Source organism: Tenrec ecaudatus, chromosome 15 (assembly GCF_050624435.1).
Source record: "Tenrec ecaudatus isolate mTenEca1 chromosome 15, mTenEca1.hap1, whole genome shotgun sequence".
In the NCBI taxonomy this organism is placed as follows: Eukaryota; Metazoa; Chordata; class Mammalia; order Afrosoricida; family Tenrecidae; genus Tenrec; species Tenrec ecaudatus.
The window spans coordinates 43416885-43439691 of NC_134544.1; the positions used below are offsets into that span (position 1 = coordinate 43416885).

General features: G+C 42.3%; 1 protein-coding gene across 1 annotated transcript in view; it reads left to right on the top strand.

Moving 5' to 3' along the window:
* The first annotated feature begins 2231 nt into the window (after window positions 1-2231).
* The window catches only part of KLHL14 (kelch like family member 14), a 105169-nt gene continuing 84593 nt past the window's right edge, over window positions 2232-22807 (top strand). Inside the window, exon 1 of the mRNA XM_075533141.1 lies at window positions 2232-3184. Within this exon, the coding sequence (XP_075389256.1) occupies window positions 2232-3184 (953 nt within the window). The remainder of the gene's footprint in view (window positions 3185-22807) is intronic.

Here is a 22807-nt window from a genome sequence, read left to right on the forward strand (position 1 = left end):
AGGTGCCCCCCCCACCCCAAGGAGAGAGCAAACCTTTGAAAAGGAAGGACAATTGATTTTGGGGGGGGAGCTTAAGTGAGCCTTGACTTTGCAGCTGGTTGAGAGCAGGTAAGTTTCTGGCCTTGTGTCTGTCTGCCTTGTGTTTATTTGTTCCGTCTCTGGGGTTGTTGTCTGGGGAAGGGGACGGGAAGGGAGTCTTTCAGAAGGGTTGGCTGGGGGGGGGGGCGGTAGTTGTGAGGCAAACGCTTATAAAGAATAAAACTCTTATGGCAAGAAATAAGCAGACGACGGGGAAGAAGGGAGGGGAATAGGATAAGATGGGGATGGAGGGAGGGGGGACAACGAAGCAGGGAGTGCGAGCGAGCGCCAGAGAGGTCTGACCAGGTCCACTTAAAGGGAGAGACTTAGAGGTTTCAGGAAGAACCAGAGCTTTGGGGGCATGGGAAGGGGTCCGCGAAGAGTGCCTGGGGTGTGTGTGTGGGGGGGGGGTAGGGTCCACCTGGAACAGGATGGTAAAGTGAGTGGAGAGAAACCAGGTCCGGTATAAATGTGAAGCCGGCCATCCAAGACCGGCGCCAGGCAGAGCAGAGTGAGCCGCAGTGGAAGGGGCAGGTCCGGCGGGAACCTCGGTGCCAGGCGGCGGCGGCGGCTCAGCTCCCTGGGGCGGACAGGCAGGCGCTCGGGCGGTGGGCGGAAGGTGGGCAGAGGGTCTTGCCTCTCAGTCCTGGAAGGTGCAATTACAGGTTAAGGACCGGGCATATCGATCTCCCTTCGACCCCTCCTACCAGTCCTGCTCTGCTTTGACACGGACCTTGGAGACTTTGTACAGAAGTAGTTCCAAGGCTGGGGTGGGAGAAGGGGTGGGGGTTGGGGGGGTCCCCAAGTGGAGGGCTGTGGGGAGCTGTACCAAGGGGGCTCTGAAAGAAGCTGAAGCTAATGAAGATAATTCTAGCTGGGAGACAGAGACCCCTCACCTGACACCCCCTTCCCCAGCCCCATTGGACAGTCCCCATCCCCTCCCCCAACACCTGCCTTCTAACTTGAACTTCTCATAGTTACAGGAGTTAAAGCGTCTGCGCCTTGCGCGGGGGAGGAGGAAGAGCCGGCCAAATGAAACCCTCCAGGGACCCCCAGGCTCCTGCTCTAAATGTACCTCCAAATCCCCACTCCTCCCCGCGCCCCCACCAAGCCTCTCCAGGGCCCTCTCTCTCTCTCTTGGTGCGGCCCGCCATGGAGGGTGGAGGATCTACGCCTGAACTTTGGTTCTTAGAAATTCGGGGGTGGGGGGAGGCAGGGGGAGGGTGACAAGAGGAATTCCGCCAGGTTGAAAGGCGTCTCTGGAAAATGAGCAAAACTGAGCGGCGACCGGGGAAGCCAACAGTTTGCGAAGCAGGGAAGCGGGCAGGGCCGGTGAGGGAAATGAGCTAGAATTGATAAGGACAGCTCCCGCCTCTGCCTAGTCCGCGGAGCTGGTCCTCACCGCGCTCCGCTGCACTTTCCCCGGAGAAGAAAGGGCTTTATCTCCTCCCTCAGACTATTAGCCCAGGAGTTTCGCGGGGCAGCTCCGATAATCGAAGGGTTTCCCAGCTTTGGGAGGGCTAAGAAGCGCCCACCCGCATGCCTGTTAGCCCCCTGTCCAGTAACCTACCCCCCCGCCCCCCCCCCCAAAAAAAACAAAAAAAACTGGGCCAACTGCAAAAAGCAAAGCTACGGGCACAAGTTGATCTGGAACGACCACCTTTGATCACCTCGGCACTCTTGGGGCACCCCAGGATCCCCGCTCCCCAGCCTTTCCCTTCTTCGGCCCGGCATGGACACAAGCCCACGAGGTGTCTTGGCTTCAGCCGCCACTTTGACATTGCTGCTGCCACTATCGCTGTCGCCACCAAGAGCCAAGCCTGGGTGGCTTTAGGAAAGTGAGGGTCGGAGTGTGGGGGGGCGGGTGAAGAGAGGAGTTGCAGGGAGCAGAGCAAGCGTCCGGACCCCAAATCGGGCCCTTCTGGTGGCGCTCAAGGATCCCGCGCCTGTAGCCCTTCCTCCTAGGGTCGGTCTGGAGGGGCGCGAGGTTAGAGTCCAGCTGAGCACTGACTGTTGGTCTTCGCCCTCCCCTCCCTTCCACACCCTTTCCCACCCGGCCACACCCCACCCCTTCCACCCCCACCCCCCACCCCCCACCCCTGTCTGGCAGGTTGGAGGAGGGTTTAAAGCCAGGTGCGCCCAGTCAGATCGCCATGTCCAGATCCGGGGACAGGACCTCCACCTTCGACCCCAGCCACAGCGACAACCTGCTGCACGGCCTTAACCTGCTGTGGAGGAAGCAGCTGTTTTGCGACGTGACCCTGACGGCCCAGGGCCAGCAGTTCCACTGCCACAAGGCCGTACTGGCCTCCTGCTCGCAGTACTTCAGATCGCTCTTCTCCAGCCACCCCCCTCTCGGGGGAGGGGTCGGCGGCCAGGACGGCCTGGGGGCCCCCAAGGACCAGCAGCAGCAGCAGCCGCAGCAGCAGCCGCCGCCACAGCAGCAGCCGCCGCCGCCGCAAGAGGAGCCCGGGACGCCTTCCTCCTCCCCCGACGACAAGCTGCTGACCAGCCCCCGGGCCATCAACAACCTAGTGCTACAGGGCTGCTCATCCATCGGGCTGCGCCTGGTGCTCGAGTACCTCTACACCGCCAACGTGACCCTCTCCCTGGACACGGTGGAGGAGGTGCTGTCGGTCAGCAAGATCCTGCACATCCCGCAGGTCACCAAGCTCTGCGTGCAGTTCCTCAACGACCAGATCTCCGTGCAGAACTACAAGCAGGTGTGCAAGATCGCCGCGCTGCACGGCCTGGAGGAGACCAAGAAGCTGGCCAACAAGTACCTGGTGGAGGATGTGCTGCTGCTCAACTTCGAGGAGATGCGCGCCTTGCTGGACTCGCTGCCGCCCCCGGTGGAGTCGGAGCTGGCGCTCTTCCAGATGTCCGTGCTGTGGCTGGAGCACGACCGCGAAACCCGCATGCAGTACGCGCCCGACCTCATGAAGCGCCTCCGCTTCGCGCTCATCCCGGCCCCCGAGCTGGTGGAGCGGGTCCAGTCGGTGGACTTCATGCGCACCGACCCGGTCTGCCAGAAGCTGCTGCTGGACGCCATGAACTACCACCTGATGCCCTTCAGGCAGCACTGCAGGCAGAGTCTGGCCAGCAGGTAGGAGACAACAAAGAATGGGGGGGGGGGGGAATGAGGTAGGGGGGGTCCAAGGGGCTGAAGAAATGGGAGGGGGCAGGGGGGAGAGGAGAAAAGGGTGGGTTGGGATAGAGACTCTGGACGGCAGAAAACGCAAACAAACAATTCAGACCCAGTGGGGAAAGTTCATTTCAGGGTGTCTGAAAGGTCAATGGGGACCTGGCCTAATGCTATCCCTGAGCGCAGGAAATATCAGGTTCTCAAAAGCCCTTGGAGTAGGGAAACTGGAATTGGGGACCCAAAGGCTGAAATTAACAAGCAGGTGGGGCCAGAGTCCCCGGACAGTTAGAAGTGGTGCCAGCAGAGAGCATTCAGTAACTGCTCTAATCAGCTCTCCCTCCAGGTCTCAGGATGAGCAAGTTTCAGGAGGATTCTGTGATGGGAAGTCCTCACCCCATCCCATTGGCTTTCCTGCCTTGAACCAGCAGAAGTAAAAAGTGACGCTCAGAGGCTTAGCAAAGAGATTTCTTATGATCTTTCTTCGTCCTCCTTTTCTCCTCTTTTCACCTTTTGTGGTGTGGAGGTTCTTTTCTACTGAGTGGGGTCAATTGGTTTGCAAGGTTAGAGTTTTAGAAATGCTTTTTCTGAGTCGCTATTGGAAATACATCCTGTGCCCTGGCAAACTTTTTAATCTTGTGCAAAGTCTTCCTTTTCCACTGTGAATGAAGGGCCAGCGCAAGAGATGATAGGGTGTCTGGGTGAATCTAGCTAGCAACTCCCTCCTGGGGGGTGAGGGGAAGTGCAATTGAAAATCAGGGGTTGGGGAGTGTCATCTATCTCAAGTTAGGTCTGTGCACCCCTGCACAAGTCATGACCAAGTTGGGCAGTTGCCTTGTGACTGCCATTTAGAAGGTGTCCCTGTGTCCCCATGTGCGTGTGTGTGTGTGTTGCAAAGAGGATGCCAAAGACCTGTCAAAGGAGCGAAAGAAATTATGTCTTTTAAAAACTGCATCTGAGATAAAAAGATTATGGGAAATGACAATCGTGTTTTATTGGCTGCAATATAAAAACCCGTGTTAATGAGTGCCAGAAGAGGATTTCTTTCTCTTTTTAGAAACAAAAAAGAAGCCTTTTCTTCTCATGGTAAAACACCATGACTGCAGAGCCAGGTTACCCCTGCTGAACCCACGAGAGTGCTATATGAGACAAAGTGCATGCTTCGAACATCTATCTTGACCTTTTCCCATCCAGAATGATGTCTGAAGGACGGGATAAACTCTGGGCACCTTTGCAAAAGTGAATGCCTATTTGGGGTGGTGGGAAGGTCATGATATTTCTACCAGACCTAGATAACTAAAGTTTTAGGAAATTGAAGCTATCCTCTACAGTTGACAGGGTACATGTTAAGGTGAGGCCCACAGGTGACAGGAGACTTCTTGAACTTAGAAACCTTGTAAGTTGATTTTTCTTATCTCCGTGGAAGATGAATTAACAAATGATGGTATCAATCGATGACAGTGAGACAATAGCAAACAGAAGAAGACAGACTCATGTGTGCTTGTACAGTGAGCAGGCAGCCAAGAGGGTGCAAGAACATGACTATATTTTTCATCTTGTCATGTTTTCATTGGTCTAAAGATTGTAATGGTAAAATGAGTGTGGTCCCAGTAATTACCATACCAATGGGCATGAGTATTGTAATATTGTGGTCTTATTTTAACTTTGATCATTATAAATAACGTTTAAATAGACTTGCTTTAAAATACATCCCATGTGCAAAAAATCAGACAAAACAGCTGTTGACTTGAACATCCCCTTACTCATATTTGAAAACAGTATGTACAACTGTGTGTGAATTCTGAAAGGCAAGAGATAAGAAAATGAAGATTTAACTTATTCTGAGTGGTTCTGGATAATGAGCATAATGAATTTGATCCAATAAATGAATTCTGAAGCCCTCGCTGCACTCCTATCTCATAAATATGTCCTGGGATTCAGTGTCAGAAGAGTTGACTTTCAAAATGCAAAATCCATTTCTTACCTTCGTCTGGATTCAGCACACCAGCTGGGGCCTGCTGGCTCTGTCCTGGTGGATGGCTGAGATACCAGGCTGCGTGGCTCCGTGACGACACCTTCCAGCTCCACTGAGCCATGTCATTTGAAGGATATGTAGTGGTGTCTGACCACTGAATGCTTACAAGTGTCATGGATGCTGCACGAATCTGATACTTCTGCAGCAGGAAGGAAGCTGTATTTTCCTTTAAAAGAAGAAGGTACAGAAAATAGTTCCTGTAAACCTTTTTTTGCGGTCAAAATAATATTACTGGACAATAGGCTAAGTAATCCATTAGTAGCAACATTTTACGTTTTGGTGACTAATTCTATTATTGAATTGTTGGTGACTAATTCACAGGAAAATTTATCAAGATCTTAACTTTAGGTAAACAAAAATCTCATAAGTTATAACCACTAATATGGTATCAGCTCAGCAGAATGTAAAAGTACTTTCTCTTGGCCTTAGCTTGCTTTGAGAGGAGAATAAATGTGTTCATTATTTTTTGTAATAAAATCACTTTTATTAAATGGATGGAATGTATTATATTTACTACTTCTGGTTTACCTGTGGTTGTGATACTCCATATATGAGTTTCTCAAACTCAAAGAGTAAAATGAATAATTAAAATTAAGCAGTAGGTTGGGATATATATATATAATACAAACAAGTAGAATAACTTCAAAAGAAACATACTTGCTTAAGGATTTGTGTTGTCTATATGATACAACACGACAGTATAGTTTTTTAAAATATTTCTTTTAAAGAATATTAATTTTAATGTATTTTAAGACTACAAAAATGAAGCTGCCAACGTGTAAGATGATAAATACTCAAATTAATTTGAAATATTTGCTTTAGTTGCTTAATTTTCCAGAATATACTATTTATGCTCAGATTCATAATCTATTTTAACAAACTAAGCATTAAGAATAATTGGTAAATTAAATAATATATTAAATAAAATATATTTGAATGCAGAGATAAGCAACGTGGAATTGTAGAATTTGCATAGATAGATAATAAAGCTTCTTACAGGCTTAATGTTTGGTTATTTACTTCTTGTCCTTTTGAAAAAAAAATGTAAAACTCAAGAAATAGATTGCTGGAAAGGTTGCTAAAAAGGATCATTATTAGCGGCTCCAAAAGTATGGAAATTTAGTTAAATGAAGGGTCATGACATGCAATATTCTGTACAGGAAAAAAGTAAGGATCAGAAAACTTACAACCGAACTTCTGATTAAATAAATCAAAAAGTTTCTCTTTATATTTTATTTATTTATCATTTAGTAATCATTCCTTAATAAACCAAACCGGATTACATTAATTAACTTCCTCTGTTTGCATTCCCCTTGCATCCCTCACAATGTAACAGTTAAATCAATGCCTGGTGAGAGTTGAATGAATGAAGCTGATGACGTCAGGAAGCCTTGGTGCAGGCCCTCCCCAATTGCATTTCCAAATCTCCGTTACCTGTGCACAGAACAAACGTCCACTGAAGCTGCTGTTTTAAAAGAGGGACTAAGCACATGCAGTAAGGAAGTATTTGTGGAAAGAATAATTACTTTTTAAACATTCAACCATCATCAGCTTTTATAATCCCATCATTAGCTTCATAGTTAGGTGAAGTTTGGGGTTTTTTTTGTAAATGTATTTTATAGAAGATGCTACTTTACCAAGATTTCACTCTCTACAAGACATAGGCTATTTGAAAATCACCTGAGTTAGTGTAATAAATGTATTTCACCATTTGGAGTACGAATTATCAATTTTCTAAAATCACAGCAGTGATTTTTAATTCTGTTGGATATTAAATATTAATATCCTATTAGATAACCCAATAGCAAGCCCCACCTCATCCCCACCTTTAGTGCTTAGACAGTGTTTATTTGGGTGTAGGACATTTTCTATTTTTTCTCTTCCTGAGAATTCAATAACAACCCTCACAAAGCAAACTAATTTTGTATCCACGCCATCTCTAAATTGTTGCTTTCCCTTTATATCAATTTGATCCCCTCCGATGAGAAGTTGTTAGGTAGTTAGCTTTTGTATCAGAAGTTACTCAACCGTTCAGAATACAATCTGTTTATTATCTGAAACAGGACCATTGATTGCAAAATTATAACACAGGTATAGGAGCTAAATTGTTATATCCTACAATCAAAATGCAATTAGGGAAGACATTAGTACATTGTATTGGCATTAAGGACTTACTGACAGAAGTGGAAATTTTCATATTTTAATCCATGATAGTATTATTCCGTTTTTATGAATATGTTGAGGTTAACTCATTAACTTAGGCAACAATTTTAAATTAAAAATACAGTCAAAATGCAATACTTTATTTACTGTTGACCTACTATATATACATATATACAGTACTACATATACCAGGTGATTAACCACATCATCAAAGTTAAATGATTTCATTCTCATAGCAGCACCAGGTGGAGGGTACCATCATTGACCTCATTTAGTAAATGGGAAAAACTGACGGGAAGAGAAGTTAAGCATTTTGCCCCAGGCTGCACAGCTGGCAAGTGGTAGAGCCAAGGACTGAGCCCAGGCAGTAGGTGCCTCAGTCTGTGTTCGCCTCTGCAGTGCGCTGCTCCTTGCTGTGTGGCTTCTCTATGCTAGCTCATAATTTAGTGGTTGATCTTCGAGTTATATGTTAGGTTTGGCACTTTCCTTGAGATGGGGGCACATGGCAGGTTTAAATATTAGTGCATCTGAAATTTAAAGATGCTGAGGAGCTAGGCCAAGGGTAGGTATTTCATTCTTTCTCTGTAGAAGGTAGTGTAATAAATGTTTTCTGCTCTGGAACCAACTCATGGCTATAGCAACTGCTAATTTCTCCCCTTGTGATGCAAAACCACCCATGAACAATGCATAAATACATGGGCATGAGGGGTGTTCCATTTAGCTCCATTTATGGACCCTGAGATAATATATACTTTTCACTCTTCTTTTGATTTCCTCAACCTTATAAAAATGTAATTTCAAAAAGCAAACCACTCTAAGTTCACGGGCTATCCAAAAACAGGTAGCAGGCTGGATTTGCCATAGTTTGTCAACCCCTCTGGCAGACACAGTGAACAAATCAGACGCAAACGTTTGTCCTTATTCTAGTGGAAATAATTCCCATTTGTCATCTTCCTTCCATTTGGAAAGAATTCAAGTCTAAGTAATTATACTATGGAACATTTCAACATTCCAGAGTTAGACTTAAGAATTCAAATAGCAGTGCTGGCATGTTAAATGGTGATTAAAAACAATAAGCGAGGGACTCATTTTCCAAGCATACAGAACACAGACCCTCTAAAAGGAGATTGGTCATTATTTTGAAAGTGTGGAGATCTCCTTTATATAAGATGTTAGTGGTTTCCAGTAGGAAATGAGAGTAGACAAAGACATTTTGCTCTTGGAGATTGATGTCCACAGACCCAGCAGACGAATCTAGGCTTACATAAGTGAACATGTGATCAATTATTTGATCTAAGCACTGTCCTCTATTTCCAGCTGCTTTGATCAAATGGTGTGCAGTCAGGACTCCTCATTTCAGAGCCAAATGATTGGAATGAGGTTGCCCTTGGCAAATACCCTGCCAGAAGCACTCATCTCATTGTAGATTTGGCTTATCTGGCTATCTCCCCACTAACCATGAACTCTCTGAAGATTCATAACCAATGCCCTTCTCAGTCTCTGACCTTGATCATTAGTTTGATAGGAGCCAGTTTGAGATAGACACGGGATCTGGTGCTGTGTAGTGAGGATAGACAAAACCCACATGAAATAAAAATGCAGTTAATTTTAAAGATGATTGAACACACATCCATGACTATTCTTGGCAATAAAAAATAGTAGTTATCATTACGTGCTTACCATGGGCTAGATATGTCATTGACCTTGTTTCTGAGTCTGTGGTATCCTTTCAACATTTTTAAGGATTAGGAAACAGACTCAGAAAAGATAAGTAATCTACCAAATTATCTGAATAGCTTCGAACTGTTGTGGGCAGGGGAGAGTACTCACGGGACTTGGGAAATACCCTCTCGTTATGAGTGTGTTGTAGACATGACTTCTATAAACTCTAATCAACACCTTGCACAGATTTGTTTTTGCACGCCATAGAAGTTATGAAGATTTCCAAACTTCTGCCTCTTTAAGGCGCTCAATCAATGAAGAAGAAGGAATTGAATGCATTTAGAAAGAATTCTTTCCTACTGGTTTACCACACTTAATTATGAGTTCTGAAATTATGAGGCTAAATAATGCTGTTGCTAAGATTTGTCAGGGTGACATGGACTTCACTAAATATAGACATAAATAAGAAATTTGAGCTTTCCCTTTAACTATGAAAATAATTAGAAAAATGAAGCCAACAAAATAAATCTTGAAGTTTGAATTTAAGTCTAGAAACTTAATTTCTCTGATTTCTTTTAAAGAGGGAAGTAGAATAGTTTCAGCTTCGTGTCTGTGAAGATAATAGAAACCTGTTAATGTTTGTGACACTTTCCAGTGATAAAAACAACAGTGAAAAGTCAGAATTAATTCTTTAAAACTTCTGGGTTTTAATAACGAGATGCAAGACTATTTTAATTAGAAACATATTCTGATCAGTTTTGTTTCAAGAAAATAATTTTAACCATCATAATGTTACAATGTTTATGCCTTATGTTATTCGTTTAGGATTTTAAAACGCACATGATATTAAGTTCCATGTCCTTTCCTTGAATATCTAAACAACTATAATGCACTAATTACTTACTAATGCTGACCTTCAAAAATACCACTTTTATATAAGCAAGAAGATGCATTAATTAGGGAAAGAATTATTCATTGTAACACAGACATCACATTTACTATGTTCATTTTTCTGTAAGCATCCGAATTCAAACAATGTATTGAAATGGGCAAATCTGCAGCTGAAGACCTCTTTAAAGTGTAAAAGAGCAAAGACATCCCTTTGAGGTTTAAAGTGCTACTGACTCAGCCATGGAATTTTCAATTATATCCTATGTATGTGAAAACTGGAAAATGCATAAGGAACACCAGAGGTGAATTTATGTATGAGTTAAGGTGTTGAAGTATACTGAAATACTATAGACTGTCAGAGAACTTGTCTCAGATACTTTAGACATATTTCCATTCTCTGGAAAAGGGCGCAAGGCTTGCTAAAGTAGAGGGTCAGTGGGAAAGAGGAAGATCATTGAGGAGATGGACTGACCCAGTGACCCCACCAATGGGCTCAAACATCATAGCAACTGTCGGGATGGTGCCGGACTGGGCTGTTTGGTTCTGTGTCGCAGAAGTTTACTGTGCATTGGAACTGACTGCACAGCATCTAAGGACAACAACAGCAAAGATCTGAGTTCCCCACGTATTTTATTTTCAGAACGCCCCTTGGTTTTTGTGCTAGGTAATACAGTCATTTCAGTGGGTCCGAATCCACAGAGACCAGAGTATTATGCCAATACCAGGAAAAGCACACTCTCTGCCATTGAGGCTGTTCCGACTCATCGTGACTCTCTATAAGGTTTTCAAGTCCTTACAGTAGCAAATAACTTTGTTTTTCTTCTGCAGAATTTGAAACCTCCTCATTGAGGTTAGCTGTCCAAAGCTTGTTCAACAGTGTCAAGCTGGCTCTGTAGGAAACAAAAATCCACCTCTTCGTATTTGCAAAGCCTTGGTGGTGTAGTGGTTATGCCTTGGGCTGTTAGCCACAGGTCATTAGTTTGAAACCACCAGCCGCTTCACAGGAGAAAGATGAGGCTTTCTACCCCTATGAAGTGTTACACATTCTCCGAAACTCACAGGGACATTTTTACCCCACCCTCAATGAAAGGCAGTGAGTTTGGATTTTTTTTTTTAATTTTCAAAAGCATTTACCCTATCAGTGCCATTTGAGCATCTGGCAGACTTGAGAAGCCAAGGGGCCTTCACAACCTCAGGAAGTTTTTCTAAACAGGTGTCCACGATGGTGCTACTGGCCCGATGGGAAGTCGTAGTGATGTGTTGTGGTTCACCAGTAACCCAAGGTTCTGCAGAAGAATATCCCCAGCATTTGTTCTGAACACAGACAAGAAAGGATCCAAACGTTTGTGGAAAAATAAAATGAAATGAACATGCCATGTTCCCTCAAACGTTTTGAAGCCCCCCCATAGGATTCATCAAGCACTGTGCTAAATTCTGAGGTCTAGAGTGAAACCAGCCAGATCTATTTAGGACTTCATGAATAGTTACACACATCAACCACACCGGTAGTAACACACTGTAGATTAGATGGAAGACTAACAGAATGATGTATCCATGTCTCACTGGTCAAAAGAAGGCTTTTCCGACAGAGGATATGTAACGGGGTGGCACTGAGTGAGAGGCATGAAGGAGCCCTGCGCTTACCAGGAACTGAAAGAAGGGGCTTGTGACTCAAGATGAGGGTCAATCAAATCAACAAGGAACTCATCCAACACTTGATGCCGACTCATAGCAACCCTATAGGACCGGGGAACTACCCCTGCGGGCTTCCGAGACTGGAACTCTTTACAGGAGTGGAAAGCCTTAATCCAAGCACTATATGGATGAATTCAGTCTGGAAAAATCAGGGAGTTTTAGGTGAACTGAGAGGAGATGGAGATATTAACATGGGGAGCAGGAGGGGAGGTGCTAAACCAAATGTATGTTCCAGATCCCCTTTAGCTGAACCCCCATATCAGCAAAATGGGTTCATCATTCTAGTCCCAATCACTGCCCGGGGCTTTTGCAAGGAATAGTTAAGATTTTAAAATATATATATATATATATATTGCTATTTTAAATGCATGTATTCTCAATGTAAACAGATAAACGAAACAAAATTTACCTACATATATTTATGCCTAAATGAGACACTTGTGGAACATATTTATGATTTCTATGATCGTTGATATCGCAGTCATAGAGACTTTGAAGACCAGAGCAATGAAGTTAAAGATGCCTGAAAGGTGCAGCCAACGACATCAGAAAGAAGCCAGGAGCTAAGAAGCTCTGCTGGCTCTCAGCAGTGTAGTTAATTCTCCAAAGGGAAAATGTCGGTCTTTTATGGTGGTCCTCTTATATTGGCACGCCCCCCTCCTTTTTCAACTCATACACTCAACCATTGCCTGGTGGGCCCCCAAACCGTTATGCACAGGCCTGACTTCACTCCTGGTGTGCCTGCGTGCACCTGGGTACCTTGCACCTGCGCGGGGACTCAGAACTTGTTCAGCTCAGCTGGGCCACCTTATGGAGACTGCAGAGAAGCAAAGTGGAGAAATTTCCGTTAGTTTCACTTCCGTGCTTTCCGTGCTCTGAAGACAGGCGAGGCCAGTGAAATGGAGAGGAGGATGAAGAACAGAAGGCCTAGATATCAGAGAAAAAAGAATCCTGGGAAAGGTGGAGTGCATGTTGCTGGGTGTTAGATCTACATTCCCTGTCTAGAATGACTTCCTAGTTGGCTAGTTTCAGGGAAGAGTCTATTTCATGGCTGGGAGTGGGGCTGGTTTGGTCAGCAATTCACATTCTGTCCCTAAGGGATGAATTCATGGGTTGGGAGGGTCCAATTTCCACACCTCACCCTACAAGTCATATGAGTAAGTTCGGTGAAGAAGCAAGCAGTAGACCTCTGTTTAGCATTGACTCTTAGCCCCCTTCCAAACCAACCACAACATAATGTCCTCGGAAAAGGAAAGGGTTCAGAGGCAACTCGCGACCAATATGTCTGGAGAACCTTTGAAGAGGAAATTCCAGTGTTTGCAGAATTATATTTTCAGGACCTCAGAACTTCCTATTTCATAGGCCTTAACAGGGGCCATTGGTACCGTGAGGGATTCCAGTCAGCACTGATGCAGAGCCAGAAGTGTGTATCTAATATCACAGCCTACTTGATGGATAATTACTATGGCAACCACACAACCAGTGTCAGGTGGCTGTCCCTGCAACACCCCTTTTAAGGCTTTCACAAGCATTTTCCCCAAATCACATTTGAAGCTAAGGACTAAAAAGTAGAATCAGATTTTAACAGGATAATATATATTTTTTTCATACAGGTATGTATGTGTGTATAGTTTTATGTAATAGGATGTGCAAACAAATATATTATGGTTAGTAAACAGCTCACTATTGCATAATAATTTAGACCTGAGTATCAGATCCATGTTACTTAAATCCCTCCTCGGCCACTTACAAGCTGCCTCTCTGTGGCAACTTAAACTATTTTTGTATTTCTTGCTTATAAAATGTGCTTAATAACAACCACCACATTTTGGAAGTCTGATCCATGAAATAATGTATTATAACACTTAATGTAGGGCCTGTATGGGACTATTTAATAATCAATATCTTACACTTCATTTTTATAGGATTTACTTATCTTTTCATTTTCAGGTCTTCTAATTCTGTAAAATATGTCTATTCTAGAGTTGGATTCCAATAGCCTGAGGCCTAAGGGATACACACACACACATATACATATGTATGTGCTTTTTATTGTGAATTATATGAAGGTTTACAGAGCAGATCAGTGTTCCATTCAACAATTTAAACACGTTTCATCTCATCTCATTCTTTGCTCTCCTCACAATGTAACAACCCTTGCCCCACACCTTCTCTGTGTTTCCTGTCCCCATTCTTCCTTCTTCCTAACTCTTCTGAGCCTTGTCCTGGGTAAATGTCCTTGTAATCTCAAATGGTTTTATTTGAAGTGGTATGTTTTTCCCTGGTGCTGGTTTTCCCCTTAGAGGCTTGCCTATTGTTTAGCTGAAATATGAAACATGACTGTGAGTTCATTTCTAGACTGAAAAGTGATTAAAGGCCATAGTCTTTGGGGTTCCACCAGTCTCTAATCCACCTGTAAATCTGCTCTTTGTGATAATCCTGAGTGGTGGTGTACGCTTTCTCTCATTATATTCAGCAACTTCTAATGTGATCTCTTTCAGTGCAATCGGTAGTGATAACCATGTATCACCTAGTTGTTTCTGGACTCGAGGGTTGTAGAGACTCATATTCTCATGGTCCATGAGTCCTTCAGACTAATTGTTTCCCTGCATCTTCCATTTGCCTTTGCCAAAACTATTTGTGAATGTGGTGGGATAGGGACAAAGCTAGGAAAACGTCTTAGATGTAACCAAACACACACATTGAGGAAATGAGATATAGAGTCTGAGGGTTCAGGATTGGGATCTTGGGGGACAGCAAGGTTTATTGGTATATCATAGTCCACAAAGTCAATGTTTTTCTTGTTCCTAAGTGAACTGCAGAAGGAATTCCAATTCAATACCGGAAGGTATTTTACCCCATTGCTCTTTTCCAGGCCAGGGAGCAAAAGAGTTTGATGAGTCATAGTGGATTCTGACTGTAGAAGAATCGATATATTTGAATTGAATTATAGTGATCATAAAAAGATATTGAATGTACCACGGTCTGCTAAATAAAAGGAAAGATAAACTCTGTCTTGGAAGAAGTATAGCCAGAAGGCTTCTTAGAAGCGGGCATGATGAAACATTATCTCATGTACTTGGGACTTGGTAGTGGGAGGGAGAGACCCATCCCTGGATAAAGGCATTGAACTTGGTAAAGTAGAAGGTCAGTGAAAAAAGAAGGCGACTGTAAACAAGATGGATTTACACAGTGGCTGTAACGCTGAGGTCAAGCACAGCAGCAATTGTGGAGATGGTGTAGGATGGATGGAACAGCTTCTGTCTCTTATACTGAGAGTCACGATGAGTTAGAACTGACTGGAAGGCACCTGACAACAACAGAACATAAGTCGATTCACACCCAAGCTCTTTATCGAGAGAGAATTCACTTCCCAAATAATTTACTTAGAATACAATTCACCTATTTAAAGTATGCAATGAAATGTTTTGTTTTGGTGTATTTACAATATTTTGCACCCATCACCTCTATTAATTTTAGAAGATTTTTATTGCTCTGAGGAAAGAGAAAAAACATACTTAATAGCAATTGCTCTCCATTCTTCTTATTGCCCTCCAGCATTAGATACCACTGATGTACTCTCATGCTTGTTTAGATTTGTCTCTTCTGAACATGTGATATAAACAAAATCTTACGATAGGTACATAGTCTTTTGCAGTTGGCTTCTTTCATGTAATATAAAATGAATTCATGTTGCAATAGATACTATTTCATTCTTTTAGATGAGCAATATATTGTTAATCGGTCAAGTGTTATCATTTGATGGACATTTAAGTTGTTTCCACTTTTGGCAGATGAACAATGTCATGAATATTCATGTACAAGCTTTTTCGTAGACACATATTTTCCTTTCTCTCGGAACTCCCGGCTTGTTTTTCAAAGCAGTTGCGCCATTTTCCATCCCTATGCATAGTGTGTGTAGGTTCCATTTTCTCAAAATCTTTGCCAACATTTATTATCATTTATCTCTTTAAATGATTATAATTTGTGTTTGTTTGTTTGTTATTTAATTTTCCACTGAGTCAGAACTTGGAGCCCTGGCGATATAGGGGGTCATCAGTTCAAAACCACCAACCACTCCTCAGGAGAAAATTAAGGCTTTCTACCCCTGAAAAGAATAACAATCTCAGACACCCACGCTGGTAGGTCCACTCTGTCCTATAGGTTCACGATGAGTCACAGTCATCTCAAGGGCAATAAGTGTGTTTTTGATAAGTCAGATATGATGAGAGCAGTGGGTGTGTGGTGGTTAGAGGCGTGAAATGGTATCACATTGTAGTTTGCCTCTCCCTAAGAAATGATGTTGAGAATCTTTCCTTGTGATTATTGTAGAATTGTATTGTTTTTCTTTGGAGAAGGTTTTTATCCAAATCCTTTGCCTATATTTTAGTTGGATTTTTCATATTTTTATCATTGGATTATAACATTTTAGTATTTTTAGTGAAACTTCTCATGATTTCTAGATTACAACCGAGAAAACTTTCTTCATGAATCAAGTGTTGTATTTGACAAAATTTTTAAAAATGCATGCAGATGTGAAGTAGAAAATAACCTATGGATTTCTTTGGCAACTATGTCTATTATTAAAAATGTTGGTGTTTTGTATAGCACAGAAAACCATCTGTGATTGATTCTGGCTTTTGTTTCTCTGTTTCCTTCTTTGTGGGTTGATTCTGGTGTTCTGTTTGCCTAGACCTAAGATTTCTGCACTGGTTATCTAGATTGGACTTAGAAAATATTTTAATCAAAGGGGATAAATTAGTAAAGTTATGAATTACTTAATATTTAAAAGGCACTTAATGAATGTTTATTCAAACTACGTTTATATAAGAATTATTTTAGAAAAATGAGCTGGAGTTGTTGATGGCCAAGGCCGTGATAACTCATAAGAACCACTTCAAAAGAAGAGATATATAGATAAAAAATATAATTGAAAAACAGAAGCTCTCAGTGAAATGGCGAAGCAAACGCGTTCCCTGTGGGAAGCAGCAGGAAATAGCACAGCACAGGGTTTTCAGTCACTTCTGCGATTCAACTGCGGGCTTCCCTACACATATCACCAAGGCCAACACTGACGTGGAAAAGCTAAATTCATCATTAAAATAACTTTTCCTGCTACATTTTTTTGCCGCAGTCTTCCTGAATTTTTCCTTAGGGATATAAAAAAAGTCTACCACTTTTTTAAAGAAATTGTTTTTGCCGTTAGGTGCCCTAGAGTCCGTTCTGACCTATAGCAACCCTGTGCACAGCAGAATGACATACCACCCGCTTCTACGCTGTCCTCACAATTGTCCTCTGCTTGGGTCCATTGTTGCAGACCTGTGTCAGTCCATCTCCTTGAGCACCTTCCTCTTTCACTGCCCTCTTCCAAGCATGGTGACCTCTCCTGACCAAACTATCCTCAAGTTGATGACATCTCATAGCTACCTGTAGGATAGGGTTAAACAGATCCAGTGAGTTTCTGAGACTGTAACTCTTTCCAAGAATGAAAAACCTCTTCTTTCTCCCAAAAGGCAGCTGGTAGTTTTGAACTTCAGACCTTCTGTTAGCAGCCCAATGGGTAACCTTTATGCCACATAGTAGGTCAGGTACATTTAATTGTATTCACTACCCCTATGAGTATGTAGATCTGAAAGAGTTCACCAAATCACTTCCTGGGTTAATGTGTATGCTTCTAGATAGAGCATTTTCTTCATTCATTATAAATCTCTAAATAAATATTTGCTTCCTGTTAACATATTCACATCTAAAGTACAAAACAAAGTTGACTCTAGTGACATTACAGATCTCAGTGCTAGTTGGAAGAAACTTTAACATTGATTTTCTTATCTAAATGTTAAAGAGACAAAGAGTGTGTACAGTAGATTTATAGAGTATGCATGGTATAATGCATATCCTCCACTACTCCTCTGTCAGTGTACCATATGCTATATTGCTCTCATGCTGGAAGCTACGCCACTGGTATTTTGCATACCAGCTGTGCCATTGGTATTTCACTATGCCCCTGTACAAGATCCTGGAGACCTTCCAGGCTAACGTAGTTTAAGAAGAATTCCCTTACAATCTATATCAGAACATTGACTTCTATACTTCCTGACGATGAGCGCCCCTGATTGGAAGGTACTCAAAATACACCAGTGGAAAAGCTGTCCACAAAGTAAAGTCAACCTTAAAGACATAGATACAATAACCACATTTAAGGCCTTCCTGTGCTAAGATGACATGACTCAAATATCCACAAAAAACACGCTCATAATTTTTCAAGCTAACAAATGAATAAAAAAAATTAAGTCCAAAGTTGCATTACTGAAGGATTCTATGGGCAAAATATTGAACAAACAGAAAGCACACTCAATGCTGCATTAAAAAGAATTAGTTGACATCTAATTATTTCAAGAAGTGGCCTATAATCAAGAACTGATAGTTTTGAAGGAAGAAGACCAAGCTATTTTGAGGTCATTGGCAAAGAACAAGAGTCCAAGAATTTATAGATGAAGTTAATTGATGAATTTGATAATAGATCAATTGATGAACTGATAATAGATGAATTGATAGAAGATTTTTTAAAAAAACAAATAGATCCTATGATGGAAGTGCTCCTTTATCCCTGTCAAAAAAAATTGGAGGGCAGTTACCTGGCCAACCAACTGGAGGATATCCAGTGTTAGACTGGGTTGACTAGAGAGACAAATCCATAGACACTCATATGCATATAAGAAAGAGATTTATATAAAATATAAATTATATAAAATAATAATTGTAGATTAAGAAAGCATCCCAGCCCAGTACAGATCAAGTCCATAAGCCCAATATTAGCCCATATGTCCAATACCAATCTGTACGTTCCTCTTTGAACTCCCACAACACATGACAACGATGCCAAATGCAGGAGATTACAGGCCAGTGGGTGAAAAGTCTTTTGGATCCAGTGACAATGGAAACATCTCAACACTGGCAGGGGTCTCCACATGGCTCCTTCAGCTCCAGGGCTCTAGTGTAGCTCCATGTGTCTTGTCAGGAGGAATGTCTCACAGGGAGTGAATCTGTGTCCTGTCTCCACTGAGCTATTTATCTCCTTAGCACCTCCAAATGAGGTAGTCAACTGCAACCTGATTGAAAGGATAAACTCCACACCTTCACTCTTAAGTCTCCAGTTGACAACAGATAATGTACCTAACAGAAGGCGTAAATTATCAGACAACATATTTAAACCACACATAAGGAAACTTTTGCAGAAGAGAATTCAAAAACAGTTGTAGCACTACATCAACAGAGAACTATGAGAAGTTCAAGTCAGAAGTCTGGTTTAAAATAAGGAACTGTAGGTGTCAGGGGTGTATAGTTCCATCACACTTAGGGAATCTGTATGCTGACAAATTATCTGAGAAGATGGACCATACGAAGATATGGCTTCAGTATTAAAGGAATGCACAACCCTGCTTTCTGAAAACAAAGCAACTAACTTGAAGCACTTATTGATGAAAATCAAAGACTATATGGCTATTAGAATGGTCTAGACCTGAACATGGAGTGGGAATCAAATAAACAAAATAATCCCTTAAAACTGAACCAATAATCAACATGGAAGAAAGATTGAAGTAGTCAGTTATTTCATTTCACTTGGATCTACAATTAATATCCATGGAAGTAGAAGTCAAGATACCAAGTGACAGATTGGCATCGGCAAATTTGCTGTAAAAGACCTCTTTATTTATTTTTATATTCCAGAATAGCCCTTTATTTAAACTTTTTAAAAATTGGATGAAGGTTTATAGAGCATTGGTTTTGCATTCAACAATTTTGCTTCATCTCTCAGGGTTGCAGAGACTGATGTTTGTGTGGCTCATTAGTCGATTGAACTCATTGTTTCCAGAGAAGGTTTTTATCACTCTTCTTTCCTCCAAATAAGGAAGAACCAATAGTAGAACCTTAGATGGCCAACCACAAACTTGTAAGATCCCAGTTGAAACTCCCCAAAGTAGGATTTAGATTGAACAATGTCTTTGTGAACTGTGTTGTACCAGTTGACATCAGTGTCTTCTGAGACCATGGCCTTGAGTATATATATATTCTCTCTCTCTCTCTCTCTCTCTCTCTCTCGCCCACACCTGTGTGTGTGTATCTATGCATCTACTCACAGATCATAGTTATTGCAGGTTTGTGTATATAGCAGTATTTACCTCTGTTACTTTTAATGCTTACAAACCTCTCATAGACAAAAGATCTCTTTTTAAAAAATCATTTAATTGGGGGCTCGTGCAATTCTTATCACAATCCAGACATCCATCCATTGGGTCAAGCACATATGTACATTTGTTGCCATCATCATTCTCAAAACATTTGCCTTCTTATTTGAGCCCTTAATATCGGCTCCTCATTTTTACCCCTCCCTGTCTACTCCCCACTCCCTCATGAACCCTTCATAATTCATAAATTATTATTTTGTCATATGTTACACTGTCTGACATCTCCCCCTGCCCTCTTCTCTACTGTCCATCCTCCAGGGGGGAGGTTATACATAGATTCTTGTAATTGGTCTCCCCCTTTTCACCCCACATTCCCTCCACCCTCCAGGCATCACCATTCTCACCACTGGTCTTGAAGGGATCATCTGTCCTGGATCCCCTGTGTTTCCAGTTCCTATCTGTACCAATGTACATCCTCTGGTCTAGCCAGATTTGTAAGGTAAAATTGGGATCATGATAGTGGGGGCATGAGAGGAAGCATTTAAGAACTAGAGGAAAGTTATATGTTTCATCATTGATACCCTGCACCCTTACTGGCTCATCTCCTCCCCACAACCCATCAGTAAGGGGGTGTCCAGTTGCCTACCAATGGGCTCTGAGTCTCCACTCTGCACTCATTGACATTTACAATAATATGATTTTTTGTTCTTTGATGCTTGATACGTGATCCCTTCGACAGCTCGTGGTCACACAGGCTGGTGTGTTTCTTCCATGTGGGCTTTGTTGTTTCTGAGCTAGATGACCACTTGTTTATCTTCAAACATTTTGATAGCTGGGCACCATCAGCTTTCTTCACCACATTTGCTTATACACACATTGTCTTCAGTCATCGTATCAGGAAGGTGGGCACCCACTGATACGATTTTTAGTTCTTTGATGTCTGATAACTGGTCCCTTCTGCACCTCGTAGTCAAACAGGCTGTTGTGCTTCTTCCATGTGGACTTTGATGCTTCTCAGCTAGATGGCTACTTGTTTATCTTCAAGCCTTTAAGACCCCAGATGCTATATCTTTTGATAGCTGGGCACCATCAGCTTTCTTCATCACACTTGCTCATGCACACATTTTTCTTCAGCAATCGTGTCGGGAAGGTGTCCATCATGGAATGCCAGTTTAATAGAACAATGTGTTCTTGCATTGAGTAAGTACTTGAGTGGAGGCCCAATGTCCATCTGCTGCCTTAACACTAAACCTATACATATATGCACGTAGATCTATTTTCCCACCCTCCTATATAAGTATATTTATATATGTACATGCCTGTATTTAGACTTCTATAAATAACCTTTGTCACCTAGTTCTTTCCTGTATTTCCTTTTACTTTCCTCTTGTCCCACTATCATGCTCAGCCTTCATTTGAGTTTCAGTCATTTCTCTCAGTTACATTGCCCTTGCTGAATCCCTACCAGGCCTCTCACACCCTCCTTGCCACTGATTTTGGATCACTTGTTGCTCCCCTGTCTGTAGGTTGGTGAACACCACCTCCTTCCCCCTGCCTCCCCCTCTCCCGTGTCCCCCTGGAACCATTGGCCCTGTTGTTTTCTCCTCCAGACTATTCATCCAGTCTGATAGATCTGTAGAGATAATAATATGCACCAAAAATCAAGCCATGACAAGATAGGCGATGAATGAGAACACAGCAATGACAACAAAAAAGAAAACCAATGACCCATAGAATTTAGACAGACTTCAACGGTTGCTCAGATATTACTATATCAAATTTTGAAAAGAGAGAAATCAAACTGAAATAGTTAAACTCTCCCAACATGGCACTCCCAGATTCTTGAAACAAAGCATAATTGGTAGGTTTTTATGCGGTATAACTGCCGTGTGGAAAAATCAGGAAGATTTTCAAGGGAGCCACGCAGGCTTGGCTCTACAGGGCTCTTTCTCCAGCGTCAGCTCCCCCCCCCCACCCCCAGCCCCCCCCAGCCGAGAGTTATAGTTCCTGTTTTATCGCAGTTCTACCTTTCTGTTGGCCAGGCAATGATCTGCTAAGAAAGACCAAGGGCAGACCGGGTTCAAGAAGCCAAAGGCTAAAGAAAACTGACTGCAATGTTGCTTTTCAACACTATCCATAAGGACATTTAGATTTGTAGTTGATCAATTATCCAAGTCAACAATATATTAATAGCTTTTCCACAAATGCAGAACTGAAATAGAGAAAGAAAAAATGGGCCTTATTTTCTGTCAAAAAAAATCTTACCTAAGCACTGGTTCTCATAAGAATCCACCATAAAAGTCACAAACTTCCCTCCCTTGCCACCTCCCCCCAACCCCACTGCTGTCAAGCAGATCCCCACTCATGATGACCCAAATGACTCTGTGCAGAACTCCGCTCCCAAGTGCTTTTCTGGCTGTCATGCCATGGAATTAAATCTCCTTTTACAGCCCCATTAGAGGGATTTTCAACCACCAACCTTTGACTCTCAGCAGAAAGCAAACCATGTGTACCATCCAAGGGCATGAATCAACCATAAAAAAATAATCATTGAAAAAAGTAAACAACAACAACAACAAAAGTAAACAAAATGAAAACCCACTCTCATTGAGTTGATTTCAACTCATAGGACAGAGCCTAACCACTCCTTTCAAGTTCCTGAAACTAAATCTTCGCAGGAACAAGCAGCCTCATCTTTCTCACTTGAAGCAGCTGATAGGTTTGAACCATAGAGCTTAAAAAGAAAATCCACTTTGAAAATCACTGAACTCAACACATACTTGCTTCTGTTTCCCCATTTGATATGTATGTGTAGAATATGGGAGAAAATACTGACATTGAAATATCAAAAGGTAAGAATTACAGAATGAAGTTATTGCAAAATCAAAAAGCCCTGGGTAACTGACATGAGAACAAAGGCATCCTAGGGGCAGAGTAGTCAAGAAAGTGATGTGC